The 22602-nt window shown below is 37.3% G+C and overlaps 2 protein-coding genes across 4 annotated transcripts in view; one reads left to right on the top strand and one right to left on the bottom strand.

Moving 5' to 3' along the window:
* Positions 1 to 1238: 1238 nt before the first annotated feature.
* esrp1 (epithelial splicing regulatory protein 1) lies at positions 1239 to 14909 on the top strand. 2 transcript variants are annotated; one of them, XM_077213472.1, is made up of 15 exons: positions 1239 to 1642; positions 2021 to 2149; positions 2454 to 2567; positions 2676 to 2790; positions 3413 to 3511; positions 3606 to 3660; positions 4258 to 4368; positions 4462 to 4594; positions 4763 to 4805; positions 5202 to 5503; positions 6566 to 6799; positions 8462 to 8648; positions 11038 to 11242; positions 12248 to 12419; positions 13481 to 14909. In XM_077213472.1, exons 1-15 carry the CDS (start codon positions 1511 to 1513, stop codon positions 13589 to 13591), a joined length of 2142 nt encoding a protein of 713 aa, XP_077069587.1. In that variant the 5' UTR covers positions 1239 to 1510; the 3' UTR covers positions 13592 to 14909. The 2 variants fall into 2 exon arrangements, with proteins under 2 accessions (XP_077069587.1, XP_077069578.1); XM_077213463.1 differs by having other exon boundaries at positions 1263 to 1642; positions 8462 to 8660.
* The window catches only part of epb41l4b (erythrocyte membrane protein band 4.1 like 4B), a 25639-nt gene continuing 17874 nt past the window's right edge, over positions 14838 to 22602 (bottom strand). The window contains exons 17-23 of one of the 2 annotated variants that reach the window (XM_077213447.1): positions 21533 to 21642; positions 21352 to 21435; positions 19681 to 19745; positions 19469 to 19564; positions 19270 to 19393; positions 16501 to 16592; positions 14838 to 16265 (exon numbers count right to left, since the gene is read on the bottom strand). In XM_077213447.1, the coding sequence (XP_077069562.1) occupies positions 16202 to 16265; positions 16501 to 16592; positions 19270 to 19393; positions 19469 to 19564; positions 19681 to 19745; positions 21352 to 21435; positions 21533 to 21642 (635 nt within the window). In that variant the 3' untranslated portion in view covers positions 14838 to 16201. Of the gene's footprint in view, positions 16266 to 16500; positions 16596 to 19269; positions 19394 to 19468; positions 19565 to 19680; positions 19746 to 21351; positions 21436 to 21532; positions 21643 to 22602 lie in introns of both variants that reach the window. The other variant, XM_077213437.1, reaches the window with a different exon arrangement.

The following is a 22602-nucleotide window of genomic DNA, read 5'->3' as shown; positions in this document are numbered from 1 at the left end:
TAAGATTTTGTAGGCCTATGCTGCATTTTCCCTTTGCAACCCACCTTAAATGTCTGAAGATTATGATTTATTGTACTGAAGGCTTGAATTTTGACTTGTTTATTTTATAGGCTATGCATAAATCTGTTTAAGCAGACAAAAATTTAGATAGGCATATGACTAGAGATTTAATATTTGTGTATACTTTCGCATATTATTGTTCCCTAATTGAGTTTGTAAATTGATATTGTTCAATAAATATTAATAATTATTTAAAAAAATAGGTTAAACAAGAGTAATTTCACTATAGCCAATATAGCATTACAGAAGATTATAACAGGGGAAAAATTAGAAGAATAAAAAAACACATATTTAGGGGGTTCCAAACACACAAATTTATGTCAAAGACTTTAACTATAACATATTATAACATAAGGAAGCTTCTTTACAAATTATGCATCTTCATTCTCCTAAGGACCTGAAAGAGTCTGATAACAGGTGCTAACAAAGAAAACATTGCTAGGCTAATAAAAACGCTCAAACTTTGAATTAAGAAAAAATTTGAAATCCTTCAGTGATTTTCACACCTAATAGACTTGTCACTCACAGTGCTGGAGGCGCAAGAGTTGTGCACATACTCTGTTTACATAAAGCATGAGGTTTCTTAAACTGAAGTGAGCAACTAGGCTATATGATTATCGCAAAAGAAGGAAGTGACATCTCACCATTAGGCCTACAGTTTTGCTTCTGTTGCATTTAATGACTAGAAAAAAATTTGACTTTCACTGCCACTTAAAGTGAGAGCAAAACCAGGTGTTGGTAAAGTTTAGTTGTGTAGGTATGCTTTGTTTACATTTTTCATTCTCTCGTTACAAGGACTACAATGCATGGTCATAATAAAGGACTATCAGACTGTAGTTTTATAAGATGACTGCCGAATACAGACTTGGGCTATATATAGAGGTGTTCCTTTTCAGACATATTTTAAGCGTGGATGTGTTTTGTCAGGCAAATATTAGTAGAACAATTGTAAAATTGATTGTGCCTTGCTGCATTTTTACACATAGGCTACGTCCTGTTCGCGTTTGATGGCAGGTGAGCAGGTGTTAATATTGGGTTATTTTATAGTCAACGTGTAATAAACAGATCCTGAATTCCCTCACATCGGTTAGCACGAGCGCATTTTTTGCGTTCCCTGCCACGTCCTTGTTTCGCAGCAGCAGTAGGAGGGCTTTCTCTTGGGCAGGTATCTATTACCTGTGTCACGTGGGCGGTGGCCAGGTAGGGCGCACACAAAACCAGCGCGATCTTAGCAGCCATTGCGGAGCAGAGCCAGGGGTTTCGGACTGGTTTGCAACGATTCTCACGAAATTAAAAGGCCGCGGTACACATCAAGGCGAGTCCGAACCCGGCACTGATCTGTCCGTTGGTGTGGGGTTACTGGACTCTTCGCTGCTCTGACACCTGGAGTTGATCTCTAGGGTTTTGCTTTTGCTATCGTGGTGACAATAGTTTTTTCTTCTTTTTAAAAATGACGGTTAATCCCAATTATCTGGTGGTTTTATTCACCACCACATCTGGCGCAAGTGGGGACCAATTGGGAACAGATGAGAAGGAAATTGTACAGGTGGTTTGGCAAGTTGTGGATTTGGCGACTAAAAAGGTAGGCTAATTTCATATTTCCCCTGATGGGGTGTGTGCGCGCGCGCGCGTGCGTGTATAGTAAAATATTTTACATTTAGCCTATATGTCATAGTTAATCACTTATGAAATCTAAGGCCAAATAAATGTATTTATTTATTTATTCACCCTTCATATACAAGTTATCTGTCTAGATTGTGCGTGTATATGTGCCTTTGTGTATATAATTGTGGTGGCGGTCAAAAGATCGAGAGTTAAAATTGCTTTATATAGGCCTACGTCAGATTTTTTTTAATTATGGAGACAAAATATTCTATATATCTACATTTTACATCCATATTTTTTTGCCTATGGAAATGTATATGTTGGAAGTGAGCATTTCTCTCCTTTCTGCTTTTAGGCTGGTCAGGTAAATGAACTGCTTGTCAAACCAGATCACGTTGAGCTTTCTGAGGAGTGTCAGGAGGTGAGTGGACTCGCCGAGGATGCTTTGACAACTGCTGATCCCCTTGAGGAAGCCATCGAACAGGTGATCATTCTCACATAATCTGTCCTGACAGGTTGGCATTTATCTTTAAAAGGGTCTGTTCAAATACATAAGGATGTTTCCATTTAAGAGTGGATTATTTCAAAGGACTGTTGAACTTTTTATTCGAACTCCCCTTGAGGGAGGGTCTGCCTATAGACCATTTAAGCTCCAATGAATGGTTGCATATCTATACACACTTTTAAATACATTATTTAAAAATTGATGTTGGCTCAAGCAGCCTCGTGGGTATGTATTGAATGCCACACAAAAGTGCCGATTACTCAAAAGGTGTCTGTGTATGCAGTTAAATCAGAAGTTATGTACAGAAGTGGACGCAGGTGCAGGGAATTCCTTCTGCCTCTGTACGGATGGACAGCTGCATGTGCGTCAAGTCCTGCATCCTGAGGCTTCCAGCAAGGTATAAACTCTTAATACTGCAAGTGTGTGGTGATATTTGTAAAAAGTTTTGCCAATAATTGATGAGCGCAAATGTGTTTTCTTGACTGCTTTCTTGTGTGCTTTTCAGAATATTTTGTTGCCTGAGTGTTTCTTCTCATTCTTTGACCTGCGGAAAGAGTTCAAGAAAAAATTCCCATCAGAAGGGGAACTGAAAGACTTGGATCTTCAGGTCATGGCTGACTGTATCCTTAAAAAGATGTCAAATTCTATCTTTTTGTTTATTTTGTAAGTCTTAAAGGGATGAGAGTAGATTAATACACGCAATAGTTTATAATTCCCTGACAGTTAGGTTGAGGAAGTTGCATTTGGATGTTTATGTGAGAGAAAGGTAGGCAACAGGGTGTTGGCTGCAGGATCCCAAGGTTTTGAAATGCAAATAGACTAACAATAGTGTGGGTTCAATTGAGCCAGCAAGAGAAAGCCAAGAGTGTTTAGCCAACAAGCTTAACCTGCCACACCTATGCTGTAATGTCTTAATGCCTACACACGCACGCACACACACACACACACACACACACACACACACACACACACACACACACACACACACACACACACACACACACACAAACAGAATCAAACACGGAATGCAATAGCACAGTCTTCTGCCTTAAGAAAGGTTAATCGAGAGTCATTCTCTCCCTCTATGTTTCTGTATTGGAAGACTGCAGTGTTTCAACGGTCCTTTTGCAATTATAACCCCTGCTCTAGTTGTTCCTTGCATCTTTGGTGTGTCATTAACTGGTAATTAAAGTGTAACACTAAACACAGACGCTGTATTCCTTGACTGCGTTTTCCGATCAGATTTGAATGTGGTTGTAGATTCTTCTCTTCATGCTTTCACTGCTTACAAAGTTCAACAGATGTCAGATATTGTTTTAGCACTTATCTCGGATTCTGTCTGTAAGTCCTTACAACTTACATATTATTGTCTGCAAACATAGAGTTAATATTCATAAGTGTTTCTGTTATTAACCTGCTTTATTCTTCTTCATAGGCCACAAATTCTCCTTACCTGAAAAAGTGAATGACAAGTTTGAGACAGGCACCTGGTAAGAACCGTTTACTTTACACTTTGGATTAGGGTCCAGTTCTCACTAATAACTATTAACTATGACTTTTGCCTCAATAAACTCTTAATAACTGCTTATTAATAGTTAGTAGGGTAGTTGTTAAATTTAGGTATTGGGTAGGATTAAGGGATGTAGAATTTGGTCATGCAGAATAAGACATTAAAATGTGCTTTATAAGTACTGATAAACAGCTAATATCCTAGTAATATGCATGCTAATAAGCAACTAGTTAATAGTGAAAATTGGACCCTAAACTAAAGTGTTACCACAGTTTCTTATTTAAAATAAAGAAAAAATGTAAACAAAATATTACAGTAAAGTCATGGGATTTTCTATAATGAATATACATTTTTCTTGTTTGTTGTGATTGCAATTTCTATTTCTAAATGACTAGAATGGAGATCGGAATTTCATGTTGAGTGTTTGGATAAAAACATGGAATTTTAAAGCAAAACTGCTGCTGCAGCACTTATAATAGTGATGGATATAGTTCATAGAGGACATTAGTATTATACAATATGTTATTATTATGTATATAATGTGTATGTTTAAAACTTTATGTATGTTTGTGTATAGCAGTAAGATGGAGAGGGTGGATGATAACACAGTCATCAGAGCTCGTGGTCTTCCATGGCAGTCCTCAGACCAGGACATCGCCCGGTTCTTCAGGGGTCTCAACATCGCCAAGTATGCAAACAACCCACTCTGGTTTAATCAATTATCATTATTCAGTGTGTGCACAATACCAATCTGTGTGTGTGTGTGTGTGTGTGTTTGTAGAGGAGGTGCTGCATTGTGTCTGAATGCTCAGGGCAGGAGGAATGGAGAAGCACTAGTGCGGTTTGAGAGTGAGGAGCACAGGGATTTGGCCCTGCAGAGACATAAGCATCACATGGGCACCAGATACATTGAGGTACACACACATTCATAAAGCTATTAATACTGAAACATATTTTAACTCTGTTTCTGTAAATTAAGTTACATTAAGTGCCATGAAGAAATGCCATAAAATTCCTGTTACATCCACCTTTTTTAAAATGTAGTAGTTTGTAAATTCAAATCACATTATTTTGCATTGCAGGTTTACAAGGCAACAGGTGAAGACTTTCTAAAGATAGCAGGAGGTAAAAAGACTTTTGTTTTTTTTGGGCTTATCTGTGGATAGGGTTTGGAACTGAGAACCAGTTCTAAATCTTTTTATTATTGTTTTATTTTCTCATCAATTGTCAGTGAAATTGCTTTTCTTTTCCAAATATTTATTCCTTAAAAAGTTAAGGAACTTGACAGGAATTGGAACCGGAACTGGGTTTCCTTTCCCATCCCTTTATGTGGAAAATCTTGCACATTCTAGTTCTACTAGTTAGTTTATAAGTGCAGTTGTAACATAAACTGTGTATATCGTTTGATTTAATCTGAGTTTGAGATCTCTCACCGTTATTTGCATTGGTTTCAGTTTGTTTTGTGTAATTTTAGCTTCACGTTGAGAGGCTGACGAATATGTGTCAATGTGTGATTGACAGGTACCTCTAATGAAGTGGCCAATTTTCTGTCGAGGGAGAATCAGGTTATCATACGCATGCGTGGACTTCCGTTCACTGCCACCGCAGAGCAGGTGCTGCAGTTCTTCTCCCCGGCGTGTCCCGTGACCGACGGCACCGAAGGCATTCTGTTTGTACGTTTTCCCGATGGCAGGCCCACTGGGGATGCGTTCGTCCTGTTCTCCTGCGAGGAGCACGCTCAGAACGCGCTGAAAAAACACAAGGACATCCTGGGCAAGAGATACATAGAGCTGTTCAAGAGCACTGCGGCTGAGGTGCAACAGGTGGGGGCTGCACTTCCTATTTTTTTTTAGTTGGTTTGGATTGTTGGACAGACTCAGGTGGGAAAGTAAAACGTGAGGTCTTTGGGTGTGTGAGTGTGTGTACAAGTTTTTACTATATCTGAACGGCCCTGCTCACTGAACAAACACTCAAGTCAGTTATCTGTAAAAGATTAGCTTTTCAACGCTGTCATAAAAACTCTCTCTTAGTCCTCCCGTTCTTCAATGTAAAAACCGCTAAAAATTTAATTGTTACTCATTTTGTAGAATTACTTGGAATTCCTTCTTGTTAATTTTTAGCTGTCATCATCAAACCAAGGCTACTCAACCAATAGCAAGCGTTTAATTTATCTCTCAATAAGTTTATCTCTACCAAAGTACAGATGGTTTCAACTGGTCAGAGCATTGAATTAAAAGCAGAACAGGTAAAACATTAAACGTTTAAATGTAAAGCAAGAAGCCTAAGAAACCAAGGTGATGGTTTGGGTTGCTCAAACAGAAAGTAAATGGTTTTGCAGGCTTGATCAGTTCCAACAAATGTAAAACTGACCAAACATACGCTTGTCAAGTTGTCCTCATATATTATGGCATTTGAGGATATAGACACACCAATCTTGTGTGTGCATGGTTTCAAGTTTATTTGTATAGCACTTTTCACAAAACATATCTCGTTTTTTCACTGAACAGCTTAACAGAAAACAATTGTTTCAGTGTTACAATTTAGGAAGAGTTCTATTATCAGCCAGTGATGTGTGTATATGTATGTCCATATGGCAGTCATACAGCTGTAATGTAATGCATGTTATGTGGTTAGTTAACGTCATGTATTCATTTAAGCAAATACAACAAATGTGTTAAGCAAAAATCACAAATTGTGCATGCTATTATTGCAAGATAAGGATACTATTACAATATAAGGATAATGGCAAACAGTATCAGTACCTCCAGTTAAACTCAGTACATCCATCATCTCCACAGTCCACACCTGGAGCTATAAACAGGCAAAGTCTTCTTGATAATATGCATTACCAGTCATACACTGTAACTCCAGCATTTGTGTGTCAGGTACTGAACAGATACTCATCAGCACCGTTGATTCCGATAGCCCCATCCCCCATCCTGTCTGTGTTGCCACAGCCCACATTCATGCCCCAAACGGCAGCAGTGACAGGTGTTCGGGACTGCGTGAGATTGAGGGGTCTGCCTTACGATGCCAGCATCCAGGACATTTTGGTTTTCCTGGGGGAATATACTGCTGACATCAAACCACATGGAGTGCATATGGTGCTTAACCAGCAGGTAAGGCACTCAGACGCATTTATGTCCTTATGAACTGTAGTCTATACTAACCGTTGTTACTGACTTTGAATTCATATGGAAATAATCCAATATAATAACCACACCTATGTAGTTCAGAATGTGTTCTGTCAGAGAGGTTCCTCCCTTTGGCTCAACCAATCCATAAAAATGGGTGGTTGATCAATCAGTGCAGCAGCTTGTGTTAGGACTTGTGTTTCTTCATTCCTTTGTAATGTGTTGCTGTCATGCCTTGGTTCACACAATATTTTAAAGCACGCTGAAGAGAACTAAACTTTAGCACAGGATTTAAGATTTAATATATAAACACAAAAAGCTGGCTTGCATATTTGCAGCTAGACACAAAGATTTTAATGATTCTGATTCCTCTATTTCCTTAACAGTTCCATTAATTAATCTTTTACACTACCTTCAAAAAATTTGGGGTGAGTGAGATTTAAAAAAAAAAAATTTTTTTGAAAGAAGTCGTTTATGCTCACCAAGGCTGCATTTACAGTAAATAAAGTAGATGCAGTAAAAACAGCAATCGTGTGAAATATTATTACAATTTGAAAATATTTGTTTTAATAGATTTTAAAATGTAATTTATTCATGTGATGGCAAAGCTGAATTTTCAGCAGTCATTAATCCAGTCTTGAGTGTCAGTTGATCCTTGAAATATGCTGATTTGCTGCTCAAGAAACATTATTATTTTTATTATTATTATTATTATTAATGGTGAAAACAGTTGAGCTGCTTAATATTTTTGTGGAAACCATGATTAAATTTGTCAGGATTCTTCAAAAGAACAGCATGCATTTGATAATTTTTATAACTATGTAACAATATTTAACTTTTTAAGTTAAGTACATTTTTTACATTTTTGAATGGAATATTTCATTGCCACATAAGATGATTTAAAACAATTGGTTTTTTTTACACAGTTATTTTTAATGCAATCCAATTATATTGGATTAACTTTATAATAAACAACAATAATAAACAAATGGAAATGTGGTAATATATTTAATTATTTAAAAAAAGAAAACTACATGTTTAATTACACATTGTCAAATGAACCACCAGTCAGCACTAACTGTAGTTTTATAGCTGTATGTGTTTCTGTTGGTTCATCAAAATAACCATAATTCATTATTGTATCGGACAATTGAAACCGTTTGCACTGTATGTTTTTGAATCAAAGAACCCTTTAGAGTCATTTGTTTCGAGAGATGAAATGCACTGGTTTTTGATTCATTAAAAAGAGCTGTCTCAAAAGAGCCTTTAATTGTTCTGTAAATAAACTACACTGTTCACACTGTCTATTTGGTGCTGAAGATTCAGTAGCACTTTGAATAACCAGTGCAGGAATCTAGTACAGTGAGTATTCTAGAACAGTGAAAATATTTTTTCGAAATGAGTTTATAATAAGAATAATTGTAAGATACTTATTATGAATAAGAGCTAGTATTCTGCTCCCAACCCTACTTTTAACTTGACACGGCATCCTAAAAAACAGCCATTCCTGACAGAAGATGCTGAAAAACAACAGCAGTGAGACATATTTAGTACATTGACCAACAATTAAAAACAGAAACGCGTTCTGTGCGCTTGTTTCATTCTTTTTAAAATAGAATTTATGCATATGTTTGTGTGTTTGGTCAGGGTCGTCCTTCGGGTGATGCTTTTATCCAGATGCGTTCAGCTGACCGGGCGTTCCTGGCGGCCCAGCGCTGCCACAAGCGCAGCATGAAGGAACGTTACGTGGAGGTGTTTGCGTGCTCCGCTCAGGAGATGAACATCGTGCTGATGGGGGGGACGCTCAACAGGAGCGGCCTCTCGCCGCCACCATGTAAGTTACGACGTAAGTGCCGCTGGGCTCTGGGTCTGCTTCTCTCAGCTGTGTGTGCGGGTAGGTGGCGCTTCACGCCTTCCTGTTTTTTCCTCTTTCTCTCATTCATTCACTTATTCATGCATTCATTTGGTGGGTGTCCTGTCCATATTTCCTGGCCAGACAGGAATGGGCATCAGGAGCATTTGGAATCTGGTTGGGTGAATGTTTTTTTTATTCAATTGAAATCTGATGAGTTTGTCAGATGCTTTTCCACAGCGTGGGAATGGAGGGCTTTGATTTTTGGGTGATTAAGTGCAATCTTTCTAAATCTAAATGTGCATAAAATTTCAATACACATCATAATGGCACCAATTGCACTTTCAAACTGATGGTGTGCCATGGAAAGGCATTTTCTGTTTGATTTAGTTTAGATTTCTTTCTTTCTTCGGTTCTTGTTCTGGATAGATAAAGCTCGAAAACTTTCCTACCCTAACAAGTTCAACCAACAGCGGCACGTAAAATCCTTTGCATGCCACAGGTTGAGTCTGGTTAAAGGTGCCTGAACGCCTGTGGCTGTGTACTGCTGTGTGTTGAAGGATGGAGGGAACATACCTGACTTGTAGCTGAATAATAATGGCAGATGTTGACAGTTTCGGGTTAAGGCTTCCTGCATGTTTTGTGTGAGATATTTCAATTAATAGAAATACTTTTCTTGCACTAAACTGGTATTTTTCAGATTCGGTGAGCAAACTATTTTGGCACATTTAATACTACAAAAAAAGTAACTAAGAGACATGCTTAAATTGGATTGGATTTAGAGGCTGGTTCACAGTGTAACAGGTTGAGTTTATTGGCTACTGCTGGTGGCTACACAGTTGATTTGCACTGGATTGTTCATTGTTTGTATGATGAAATGACTACATGAACCTCTGATGACAAACAATGAACAGGACTGGAAAGCAGTTTAAAGGCGTTTAGCCCTCATTGTAACTGGCTTAGGTTCAGTCTGGAACACACCCTTTAATTGGTTGGCAAAAAAAACCTTAAATAATCAGTAGGCAGTTTGCTTTTTTAGTCATTGTCTTTTAATTCTTTACTTTTTTATTATTTAATTTTATTATTAGTATTATTTAGTCATTATTTAAATTCATTCATTGTAGTCCTCTTTATTCTCACTAATACGGCATACAGATTTGTCAACAAAAATAACATTTTGTTTGGCATTTTAGTGTGAAAAAAGACTCAAATGATATAACAAAGTGACGATGTATTTTTAAATATTATTTAAGTTCATTTTATTCTCACTAATATTGTGGTTTTCAAACTTGTAAATATAAATAAAGGTTACGATATTTCCGGTATTTTTCTAGCTTTTTTATTAACAAAAACTGTTAGTATTGATAAGTTAAATTAAATAACCATGATTTATTTCGTGATCCCTGAAGTTTCAAAATCTGTATGTTCTTCAGTAAAAACAATATGATTTCAGTTTACACCTTTATTTTTGTGTTTTTTGCATTTTAAATTTAGATTAGAGTTTAGATTATTTTCAATATATTAATAATAATTTATTAATTAACCTACTTTTAAGTCCTCCTGTGGGCCCCTTGGAGGTTTGCTGAGAGCCCCTGCTTGAAAACCACTGGCATAAAGGTTGTGTGTGAGTGAGCAAAAGCAAATTAGTTGGGTTATCTGTGTTCAGCTTTTTCAGCTCCAACAGGTCAATTCTTGCTGGATTATTTCAACTATTTTCAATTTCAATTATTTCTAAAATCATTGCACGCACGTATTGTTAACAGAGTGATGCAGGGATGAGGTCAAAACCCAGAAGACTAATTTGCCACTGGTGCCCTCAAGATTTCCCTACGGGCTTTTATAATGGGTTTTTTACATTTATGAGTAAAATAAGGTCTGTGGTAAACATAACATGACGACACTTGAATATTTTGTTCTGCAGCGTAAACTGCACACACTAACAACCTAAATGTTCTTATCTAGTTACTTATTAGAAACATTCATTTTTAAAATAAAAATAATAGCTACAAAATGTACATTTTCGATTATGAGTGTGTGTTATTTATGCCTTAGAACAAAAGGCCTCATTATAAATCCCCATAGGAAAATCTCAAGGGAACCAGTGGCAGATTCGTCTTTTGGGTTTTGACGTCATCCCTGCACCACTCTATATCTTGCAGTGTTACCTTTTCTAGTCATATTGCTTATTATAAGTATATATCTTATTAAAACCATTTAATTATCAGTATGGTGCAATCAAAAAACTTTTTTGTCTTCTATTTCGTTGACCAGATTAACACACTACAATCCCATCTGATGGCCATAACTGGAAGCTTCAAGGTTGTTTTTTCCTCTCAATAATTCCTCAATATCCCACCCTCCCCCATTTCAGGTTTGTCTCCTCCATCGTACACGTTTCCTCACGGGACTGTCCTTCCTGCCGGAGCTGTTCTTCCTGCAGGAGCAGTGCTACCTCTGGAGCCAGCTGCCATCTACCCGTCCCAGTTCCTGCTGAGTCCCCGACCAATGGCACCAACAACGGCCTTCTACCCTGCCAGTAACCAGCTGTACATGAACTACACCACCTATTATCCCAGGTAAGAGTTATATCTGTAAATGTTGTTTTTCATTGTGAGATAATATATATGCAGTGTAGGAGCAATAGTTCACTGCAGTTTCATTCACATACAATGATTAATTGGGGATTGAATACCAGTTATCTTTAAGTTAATGATGTGTCTAATACTCTAGTCAAAGTGTATCTATTAATCCAAAACTTAGGTACTTTACTGAGGAAGAAAGGCATCATAGATGCATAGATATATCCAAGGTTTAAATATTTGCTTGGATATATCTAGAATTCTCTTGGATTGCCTTGGAAACCTGTCTGAACCAGTTTTTTTTAGGAGGAATCTTCATACAGAAACGGGACTTCCTTACCTTTTAGACACAGTCAACATATGTCAAAATACTCACCAGTTGCTGTCTCATGTTTACTGAGTGGTTTCAAAGTGTGAATATTTACATACAACCATGGTGTAAGTGTGTATGTTTGTGTTTGAGGGTAAAGTAATGTGTTTTTTGGGCATGTACCTCAGGCTTTTTTTAAAAAAAAGCTGCTCAAATGAATCTCTAACAGCTGTACATAATGATGACTTTGTCTTTAAGAAGTGCACAACCAGGACTGGGTGTGCTTACAAGGCTAACATGCTTCAAAGTGATTGTGTCACGCCCAGGTCCATTAACATAGCTAAAATGTGCATTTTAGTTCACTCTATAGTGGAAGAACTGGTTCAGGAACTGTTTTTGTATGTGAGATTTAAGGAAAGAAATATGATTATCTAGCTTGAGGAAGGCTACAAAAAAGTAAAGTGGAGATCCACAGAGTTAACTATCAATCTAACAAAGCAGCATTGCCTCGACCAATGACGTGTGATTGGGGCGGGACTATTTGATCGACCAATGCAAGAAGGGAATAATAAAAAAAAAATATATATAAATCATATTTAATTTATATGAAAGTTTAATAATATATAACTTTAAAAAAAAATGGTTTTTTTTAATGTTTTGCTAATTTGGCTATCTTTGTCTTTTTTCAACAGCCCACCTGGCTCCCCCCCTAACATCAGCTACTTCCCTACTGGCCACAACCCTTCAGCAGGCTCCGTCATCTCGGCCCCGCACACAGCACTGATACGGATGCAAGGCCACGCCCCTTCCCATGCTTATAATCCTGGGGTTAAAGAGATCCTCAGCATGGTACATGGGTATCAGGTGAGTTTAAAATATTCCCACAACTCTACTATAATACCAATGTGAGTTCAGGAAGAGACAGGAATTTCTTTCATGCCATATCTCTGATCATTTTAGTTAAATTCCTGCCAAAAAAGCAAGAATCTAAATTTTTTACAGTTCAATGATGACGTCTAAAGAATTTAAATGTATTAGCAAGCAACTTCAAATGGGCTTTCATAATGTTAATAAGCACGACTGAATCCAAATACAAGTCCTAGTTTGTTCCACATCAGAAACTTGTGTGTGTGCGTGTTTATCAGAAGGGCAGGGCTGGATTGTAGGGAACATTAAGGTGTGTCCTTTGCCCTGCAGTGCTCAGCATTGAAGATTTAGATGCTTTAGTGAGTTTGAGTAACAGGATCGCATAGTTGCATTGTCACACCCCCTCGATGAGTTAAACAGGTTCCTCTGGTCTAAATTCCCTCAGACACAAACACACACGCACGTACACACACCAGGTTAAGGTGCGGTGCATTGGCCTGCTCAATCTTGACTCCAGCTTGACTGTTGTCTCTCTGTTCTATTGGTTTGGGATGCCAGTGTTATTATTCTGCCATTCGAGATCAGGTACATGAAAACTTCATATATAAACAATGTTTAAAATGAATACATAATGAACAAATATATATATATATATATATATATATATATATATATATATATATATACACACACACACACACACATATGACATCTTTAGCAATTATTATTTTAATATAGCAATAGTATATACTGAGTAGTACTGTGAATTAAACAGAATATTTATCTGGAAGCGGACACCATGTATTTAACACCACAGGAGTGAATCCTTCTGTTAGTTTGCCTAATGGGATAATGAACCCATTCTAAAAACAGCTGTGACTTCTGCCATGCACACCCATAATGTGCGTCTTTCCCATGCAGGCTGTACATTCGCCTCAGGCGGTTTGCTAGTTAGTCAGTAGGAGGGCTGTCACTCATTTGAGGTGGGGCTTATTACAAATATTGAGGCATAAGCATGTGTCTCTTGAGTAAATGTCATTTCTTTCTGTCTCCTTCAGCCCAGCAACACTGACGCTTTGTTAACTCTCCCTTCTGTGCTGTCAGCAAAGCATCCTATTGGGGACCAGTCTGTAGGAGGCGGAGCCTATCTTGACTTGCAGTTGCTTTAAGCCAATCTATTGATGAGGCCACGCCCCTTTGGTGGATTCAACAACCCCCTCAAAACAAAGCAGTTTATGCCATTTATGCTATTTATATGAGAATTTTTAAAATAGTTATGTATTTTGACATTAATGTATATTGTACATTGTTTTTTATTCATTAGAGCTAATATTCTGCTCATAAGGTTTTTGCTGAAGGCGTGTGTGTGATTGTGAGTGTGAGTTTGTATGTTCGTGTACATGCACATGCAGTGATGTTCACTCAGGAAATAGCTTCTCAAACCAGGGTCTAAACATCTGCCGAATCAAAGGCAGACATTCACTGAAACCATAAATTTAAGCCAAAGGACCAGAAAAAAAGTGTGTTAGTGCCTCCCTGTTGATGTGACTCTACCGTGAGTATGTGTGAATGCGTAGAGATCTTCTCAACCTTTGAAGGTTTTAATTTGCTTGAAGTTAATAGAGCTAGCTCTTATAACATGTTTACAAGATTCGCCAAATCCTTACACCACACACAACGCAGTTTGTGGATGTCTGAAACATGTAGTTCTGTGAGTTATTTCACCCAAATAGCTCAGAATCAGGAACAACTTACTTTTGTGCTTTATAACTGTGTCATGCATCAGAAAAATATGTATTGTCCGTACCAATCAATGTACAAAATCTATAGATAAATGTGCTTGTTGATGTGTGTATGTTTAGTACATGTAACCCAATTGCTGAATGTGTGTCTGTGTGTGTGTGTGTGTGTGTGTGTGTGTGTGTGTGTGTGTGTGTGTGTGTGTGTGTGTGTGTGTGTGTGTGTGTGCGCGCGCGCGCGCGTGTGTGCACCATAACCAAAAGTCAATGCATGTGTGTTTATTTACTGCACTCAGAGAGTGTTTTCGGGCCTGCTGTAATGCACACAGGTGTATTTTCACCCATTGTCTGTGTATTAAGGAGAGTGTTTGTGTGCATCTGCTGGAATGTGAACAGGTTTATTTTTGACCTGGAGCTGTATCCCATCTGTACCCTCCTGTTTGTTTATGCCAATGTGCCTCATTTATTATACTCTGTGCTTTTTTTAAATACTAAGAGTAATTTGCATGTTTAGGCTTTTATGAGCAGTAGGAGTAAAGCGTATGACAGTGAAATAGTCAGTGTGATTTATTTGTACTAGTACCCACACATGCCAACAGGCAGTAGTTAAGCAGAAACACAACTCACTCATGTTACCGATCTGTTACTTAAGGTAGAAATGAGAAATCAAGAATTTGGCTGTTTGGAGAAAGTATTATTTTATTTTTAATATTTTATAATAACTTAAAATAAAGTAAATTTAACAATATTTTTGAGGGATTGAGTGACAGACTCATTATGTTTGTATTTACATTTCCCCACCTAAAAAAGTGATCGAGCTACATGAAATCATTTTTTTTTTCTATTTTTTTTTTTACAGTGTGGTCATATCAAAATATTAACACTGGAGCTGCACTCCCTTATGAGAATCAAGTTGTATACAAGAAAATAAAAAGTTTACATTTCATTTTGTTGCTCCTCGACTACTTCTCAAAGGCAAACCTGAAATGTGTATTTAATGCCCTCTAGTGGGCAATGTGATCATTAAAGCTTGATCTCTCGTCAATGTACTTCGGGAAATATCTTACTTGTTTTTATATTACAAGAGATAGAAGAGGTTATTGTATAAAACTGCAGTTGCATATGAAACGTATATTAGGGATAGCAGTACAAGTTTTCACAAAATATAAATTAGAAACCTTTAACTTTGCATGACATTAAAGCACATGTTCAGAATAGAATACTTACTAGCATAGTTATGCAGTACTCACTATATATATATAAATACACTGTCTAAAAATAGTATCTGATGCAGTACAATATATAAGGGCACGTTTTAAACCGTAGTATAGTTACATGACCTTATTATGCTTTCAGGTTAAGTGTCGCTAATTATATCGGAAATAAAGAGTTATTTTAATCCAATTCTTACATTTTTTATGTAAAAATGTTTTCAAAATTATAAGTAAAAATGTATTTTGGGCTGGTTAATTAAATAATGATTTTAAAAATATGTTAAAAATTACAGCTGACATTCAAGTTCACAAGTCACATTTAAATGCATTGCATTGTGGGATATAGTGACCCAGGCACTGTGCTCTGCTATACACTGCACACTGTACATACTTCATACTATAGAAATAGTATATGTAGTAGGCTATAGTAGTATGCTATTGAGAACATAGCCAAATACAGTAGACTCACAGCTTTAAGCAAAGCCCGCGGCATTTAAATAAACTCTGCCCTTCAGGAAACCATTGACAGATTATAAAACATTGAGGAAAAACAAGTGATAAGAATTATTAAAAGTTAACAAGTCACTGTTGTCAGTTTATACAGCGCCAATGCCATGCTATGAACAGAACAAGCAAACAAATGTTTTTGTTACTGTTTTAAAAACTGCTGTGTGGTATTAACAAAATGCTAAAATAGCTCTTATAACATGGAGGTTTGTTTAGGTCCATATGCTGTGTTACAGTGAAATAAATTAGTGCATTGGGTTAAGGGCTCCTTTTTCTGTGTAGTATTTGTTGTCTGTAAGCTGAAGTGTTGCGTGTTGTCTCAGAGTTCTGTCATTAACAGAGCCCTCAGCAGTTTCTCTCTCTCCATCCGCAGATCTTCAGAGCTTCACACATACAAAGACAGACGGATAAACAGAAAGAAGGATGGGAACAATCAGTAAGAAAAAAACAACCATTAAGACCCACATCAACAGATGGAAAGAAAAACGGAGAAACATGCATAACAAAAGAAAGATATGAATAATCACTGAGAGACACAAGATATAGTTGGAAAATATACATCTTAGTGGAATTATTCAAAGTTTTGGAAAGAGCCTGACTGTTGTGTGTTTATGTTACCTTTCTGTATGTGTCGCATAGGGTAACAGGTGAGGTACTGGAGTTGGAAAAAACAGCGGGGAGTTGTCAGGCTCCAAATGTGGAGTCTCCTTCTGCTATGGAGAGAGAAAAAAACACTGTCTTTGTATTGTCAAATACAGTACTGTATCTCCAAGGGTTGAATTGAGATTTAGATTGTGATAGAAGTCAAACTTTTACTGCATATCAGTGGATGTATATCAGAAACAGTGGTTGCATTTTATTTTGTGACTAAAAAAATCACATGGTGTGATTAAAACGTACAGTATCCATCTTTTTTTTCAATGCAAAGCAAGCTATTTCCTGTGAATGTGCGAGACTTCCAATTCATTAACCGCTATAGGGGATTAATTAGAAGAGCAAACAAGTTATCAAACCAGTAAAACTATTTGTGCTACCAGTGTGTTTATGATTACGATAATAAGATAACATGTCATGCAGCATTAAGGACTGTTTTTGTACAGCTATAATAACTGGAAGCTATTTTGAAGCTATGTGACATGTATCCTGAAATGGGTCCTCAAGCAAGAAAAAATTTAGGCCGGGACTTGAAATGAAATGGATCATTGGATAGTTGTGGTTTGCATGTGATCTCAAGTGAGTGACAGGTTGCTCCGCCCTCATGCCAGTAAACACGTCATCAGAGAAGAGAAGTCGTTGCAAAAGCGAGGGAGTTGATTTAATTAAAGATTAAAAGGGCACATGGATTAAAAAAATATTGATGTTCACAGATAAATAATTTATAATAAGCACAGCAAAAAAAAAATACTTAAAATAATAAGAATTGTCCATTTTGATTTCATGGTGACTTTTAGTTGAAAAATGGCCGTGCCTGCTCTTACGCTAAAAATGTTGGTGGATATTGGGTAGCTAAGGAGTAGGAGTGTGCAACCATTTGAACAGTGCTGGGGCTTGGGGCAAATATGCATCATCGTAACCAGGGTACAGTTGTGGTCAGAATTAATGGCACCCCTGGTAAATATAATCAAAAATGGCTGTAACAAATAAATCTGCATTGTTTATCCTTTTGACCTTTCATTCAAAACATTCGCAAAAATCTAACAATTCATTAGTAAAAGATTTTTTCTTGAAGAAAAAGAAAAGGGCTGCCTTTTGCCAAGATAACAGCTCTGAGTTTTTTCTATAATACCTGATGAGTTTGGAGAACAACTGACAAGAGTTGGTGCTTCTTCTCTTCAGTTCACCCCACCGTAGGGTACGGTTAAGGGGACTGGGACGGTCATGACAGAAGCTTCATTTTGGGCTCAGTTACCCATTTTGGTGTTGATTTTGATGTATTGTCCTTATGTAAGATCCAACCCCGGCCCATTATAAGATTTCTAGCAGAGGCAATCAGGTTTTGATTTTTTATATGTTGGTATTTGCTAGAATACATAGAATACCATGTATCTGAACAAGATGTCCAGGACCTCCAGCAAAAAAATATGCCCACAACATATAAGATCCAGCAGTATATTTAACCGTAGGCATGGGGTGATTTTTATCCCTTTTGCACTAAACACATCTGGTGGGTTTGCTGCCAAAAGCCCTTTTTTTTGTTTCATCTGACTAAAGAATCCGGTGCCTTTTGAAGTTCCAGTCGTGTCTGACAACTGAATTTGCTGGAGTTTATTTTTGGAGGAGCGAGGAGGAGTTTTCTTGAAACCCTCCCAAACAACATGTGGTGATGTAGGGGTTGTTTGATTTTTTTTTTTTTTTTTGGTAGGCTTCTGACCCCAAGACTCAAGTAATCTCTGCAATTCTCCATCTGTGATCCTTGGAGAGTCTTTGGCCACTCAAACTCTCCTCCTCACCGTGGATTAAGACAATATAGACACAAGTCCTCTTCCTGGCAGATTCGTTACATCTTTAGTTGATTGGAACTTCTTAATTATTGCCCTGATGGTCAAAATGGGGATTTTCAATTCTTTAGCTATTTTCTTACAGCCACTTTCTATTTTGTGATGCTCAACAATCTTTTGATACACATCAGAACAATATTCTTTGATTTTACTCATTGTGAAGGATGATTAAGGGAATTTGGCCTTTGTGTTTCCTCATATTTAAACTCCTGTGAAACAAGAAGTCATAGCTAGACAATTTCATGTTCCTAGTCATTCTGGTGTGCTAAAAAAAGGTAAATATTAATGGGAATATACTTTTCTATGGGTGCCAATAATTGTATTTCATAATGTGGTTCCTGTTACTCGCTGTACTGTAAAGTTTTCTCACAGGTGAATGACATATGATGCAATCCAATAATGTTGTCTCTGGTCATCTCGCTTCTGCTCTGTGCTTTAGTGGAGGCGTGGCTTTGGACGGTGATTTGCGAGGAGGGTGGGATCGTATGCTTTCAATACTACCAGGCTAAAGTTAGCATTTCCCAGATCACCTATTGCACCTTTAAGGTAACTGACTTTTTTTTCTTTTTTTTTTGCTGAATTCACTCACTAAATAAAGACGGATTGTGTCTACTGAACTGGAACATACATTGATGTATGTGTGACAATATGAAGTGACAATGTTTTCCCATTTTCCAGCATATTTCCTATATATTTCATAATTTAACAAAACACATACATGTTGGCTATACAAACATGTACAACACTAATTGTGTGTGAAATTAGATCTTTTTTAAGAATAGTAGGCCTACTGTCATTAACTTAAAGGGACAGTTCACCTAATTATCACACACACACACACACACACACACACACACACACACACACACACTGAGAAAGAAAGTCTTACCGGTGGGTATATGGGTGGCTGGACCTGTTTGTCCAAGGAGCTGTTTGATGAGGATTTTACCATATTGCACTGGGAGGAGATGGCTGCAAGTGCCTCAGGGAGGTCATCTTCATCACTATGGTTACTATAGGACAAATAAAATATTTCAAGAGAGTTCTCATTGTTAAATCTAAAATGCCTCTAATGCCTAGTGACTCACAAGCTGAACTGTCTGACGAGGCGTTTGCGCCGGTCCACTCTTGGCTTCTCTATGTTCAGACTGCTTGATCCTGAATCCTGTGAGGAGCTGGGATACCTGAGATCAGAAGCCGAAGTCAGTGAATATAACACATAGAGACAAAGACGGTTGATGGTATCTGGTGCTTGAAAATCATCTGAGACATTTACCAGCTTCCAGAGTTAGTACCTCACCTGTCAGTTTGGTCTCCACTTGAGGAGTTCCCTTTTGAGGTTCCACTATCACTTTGGGTGACTCGCTACAGTAGAGAGAGTAGAGCACAGGCTATGCATCATCTCACTGCTACGGTCACATGCCCTCAATGTGTAGCCTCAGTATTTGTGCTTTACGTGTGACGGACTAATAGTTTAGTTTGCTTAAACTCTGCCCCTTTCTTACAATCATCCAAAAGCTCGCATTCTGATCTGCCTCCAGTCAATCGACAAACGATGGATAGAACCAAGTTCCCGCCAACCATTTTTCTTTTTCTACAACCTCATTCCAAAAAAAATTTGTATTTTGTAAAATGCAGTCAATTCAGGAATCTGTGATTTGTTAATTCTCTTGAACCTTTATTTAACGGACAAAAGATTTCCAGTGTTTTCACTGACCGACTTCATTTTATTTTGTAAATATAAACAAATTTTGAGTTTGATGGCACATTCAAAAAAAGTTGAGACAGAGGCATATTTACCACTGAGTTTCATTTTAATTACACTTTTTAATCATTTGGGAATTGAGAATACTAATTGTTGCAGTTTTGCAAGTGGAATTTTTACCTAATCTCGCCTTATATAAGCTACTCAACAGTGCAAGGTCGTCTTTGTTCGATTCTCCTTTTCATGAAGGGCCACATCCTCTCCATGGTGCAGAGTGTCTTTGAAACCAAGAGGCCTGGTTTTGTCTTGATTTCCAAGAAAGATGTCTTTGTACAATCCCAATATATTCCTCCACGTCAATGGTACCTTCACACATATGCAAGTCAAGCTTACTGATGCACCCCCATAGCATGACAGATGTTTACTTTTGCACTTGTCGAAGATGAAAGTCCCTTTCATCTTTGGGACTGCGAACTAAATGACCCTTTTTCCCATAAATACGCTGAAATGTGCTGAAGCACCAGACTGTGTTAAAGGGTTAGGTCACCCAGAAATGGAAATTCTGTCATCATTTACTCACCCTCATGTCGTTGAAACAAAAATGACAATATTTTTTCTAAAATCAGAGCGATTTCAGTCCCTTCACTGACAGCTACGCAACTACCAATTTGATGCTTCAAAAAGGTCATAAAGAGATCGTAAAACTATTCCATATGAATGGAGTGGTTTAGTCCAAATTTTCTGAAGAGACATGATCGCTTTATACGCTGAACAGATTTAGGCTTTTATTCGCATATTAGCATTCATCAACGCACAAATCAGTTATGATATATGGAAGCTCATGCATGTTTGCTTTATGTGTGAGAACCAATGAGGTTCGTTCTCGTGTGTCACTTTTATTTGCCTCCCAACTTTTTGGAGTCTGTTGCATTTTTTTATATTAACAAAATAGAATTAAGTTGGTCGGTGAAAAAATTGGAAATCTTTTCTTTGTACTGTTGTCAGTTAAATTAAGGTTCAAGAGATTGACCAAATCACAGATTCTTGATTTTATTGCATTTTGCAAAATAAAATTATTTTCTGGAAATAGGGGTTGTATCATCAGTTACACTCTGATACGTCACAATACAGGAGAAAAGATAATTGCAACTTTCGTTTCATCGCAACTTTAAACTTGACCACCTTTAGCTTGAATTACCTGTTTTTACAGGTACCTTGCATAAAGATATATAGATAAATCAATTGTCTCTCAGTACGAGCAGTTACTTTAGAGATGTTGCTTTTTAGCTGTTCCTGTAAAACCGCAGGGGAGGAAGGAAGACTTTTCTCTGAAAGTGGTTTTTCCTCTGCCTGTAGTTACAGAGAGAATGAAATACTTATTCATATGACATAAGACAGCGTTAAAAATATTTCTGTGTTCCGAGAGGCAGAAATCTTCTTGACTTACCATGTCTATGTTGATGTGAAGGGCTGGCCATGCTGCAGGTTCTGTTTCTAGCTGGTTCTGCAGAGCTCGATCCAACTCATCAGAGAGCCCAGGAGACATAACCCAAGCTTCTGATGTAAACAATCACATCAGCATACATGTTCTGAATTTTTTTTTTTTAACGGGCCTTATAGGGATAGTTCACCCAAAAAAGAAAATTCTGTTATTATTTACTCACCCTCAAGTTGTTCCAAGCCTGTAAGAATTTCTTTCTTCAGTGAATACCCCGTTGACTTCCATAGTATGGAAAAAAAAAAACTATGGATGTCAATGGGGCCAGTTCCAGTTCTTCAAAATATCTTCTTTTATGTTTAGCAAAAAAAAGAAAAAAAAGAAATTCATACAGGTTTGGAACTTGAGGGGGAGTAAACGATGACAGGATTTTCATTTTTGGGTGAACTATCACTTTAAGTCTGTCTCGCACAGCCACTTAAAATTCAACATTGAACTATAAAGATCACTATAACAATTAATTACTATATTACCATCCACACCAATGAAAAGATTCTGTTAAACACGTAATCTGCTTTAAATGCTCAAACTCGTTAAAGTCGGGTGGATTCTGATTGGCTGTCAATTGAACAGTTTTCTTCAGCGTCATTATCTTAATAGCTGTGGTGTGGAGTGGACATACCTAACCTGGCTATCCTATTCGTATAAAATTGGGACAATTAGGCTTATTAAAAATGTATGGTTGGAGGAGACCGGGGACGGTTGTAACACATTTTTCTTCAGCACACAAAACTACTTTTTTTTAGCTACACGTCTGAAACTTTTAGGCAAATATTTGTCTACTACAAATGGCAACAATTAAAATTTCTTCAAATATATCACAGACTTTGTGAGATGATCATGAATACAAGGTGGTCCTTTGTTACAACCTACCCCACTACTGGAGAAGCTGTTAAACAGCCATTGTTAAACTAGCTGTATTAGCATGGTGCTTTGAAATTAGCAGGAGTTTGATACACCATATAGAAAATACAGTTTGACCTGATATAACTCATGCAACATTATCTACAACGGTAGAA

This window comes from Siphateles boraxobius, unplaced genomic scaffold (assembly GCF_051911475.1).
Source record: "Siphateles boraxobius isolate OS27281-9 unplaced genomic scaffold, OSU_SipBor_1 12, whole genome shotgun sequence".
In the NCBI taxonomy this organism is placed as follows: Eukaryota; Metazoa; Chordata; class Actinopteri; order Cypriniformes; family Leuciscidae; genus Siphateles; species Siphateles boraxobius.
This window is presented reverse-complemented; position numbering and strand designations above follow the sequence as displayed.

What these genes read in the sequence shown, in the direction of transcription:
- esrp1 (XM_077213463.1), top strand. Translation starts at nt 1,511, where the DNA reads ATGACGGTTAATCCCAATTATCTGGTGGTTTTATTCACCACCACATCT. An exon ending in TGGATTTGGCGACTAAAAAG is followed by an intron (nt 1,643 to 2,020) that starts GTAGGCTAATTT and finishes TTCTGCTTTTAG; the next exon opens with GCTGGTCAGGTAAATGAACT. An exon ending in TTGAGGAAGCCATCGAACAG is followed by an intron (nt 2,150 to 2,453) that starts GTGATCATTCTC and finishes CTGTGTATGCAG; the next exon opens with TTAAATCAGAAGTTATGTAC.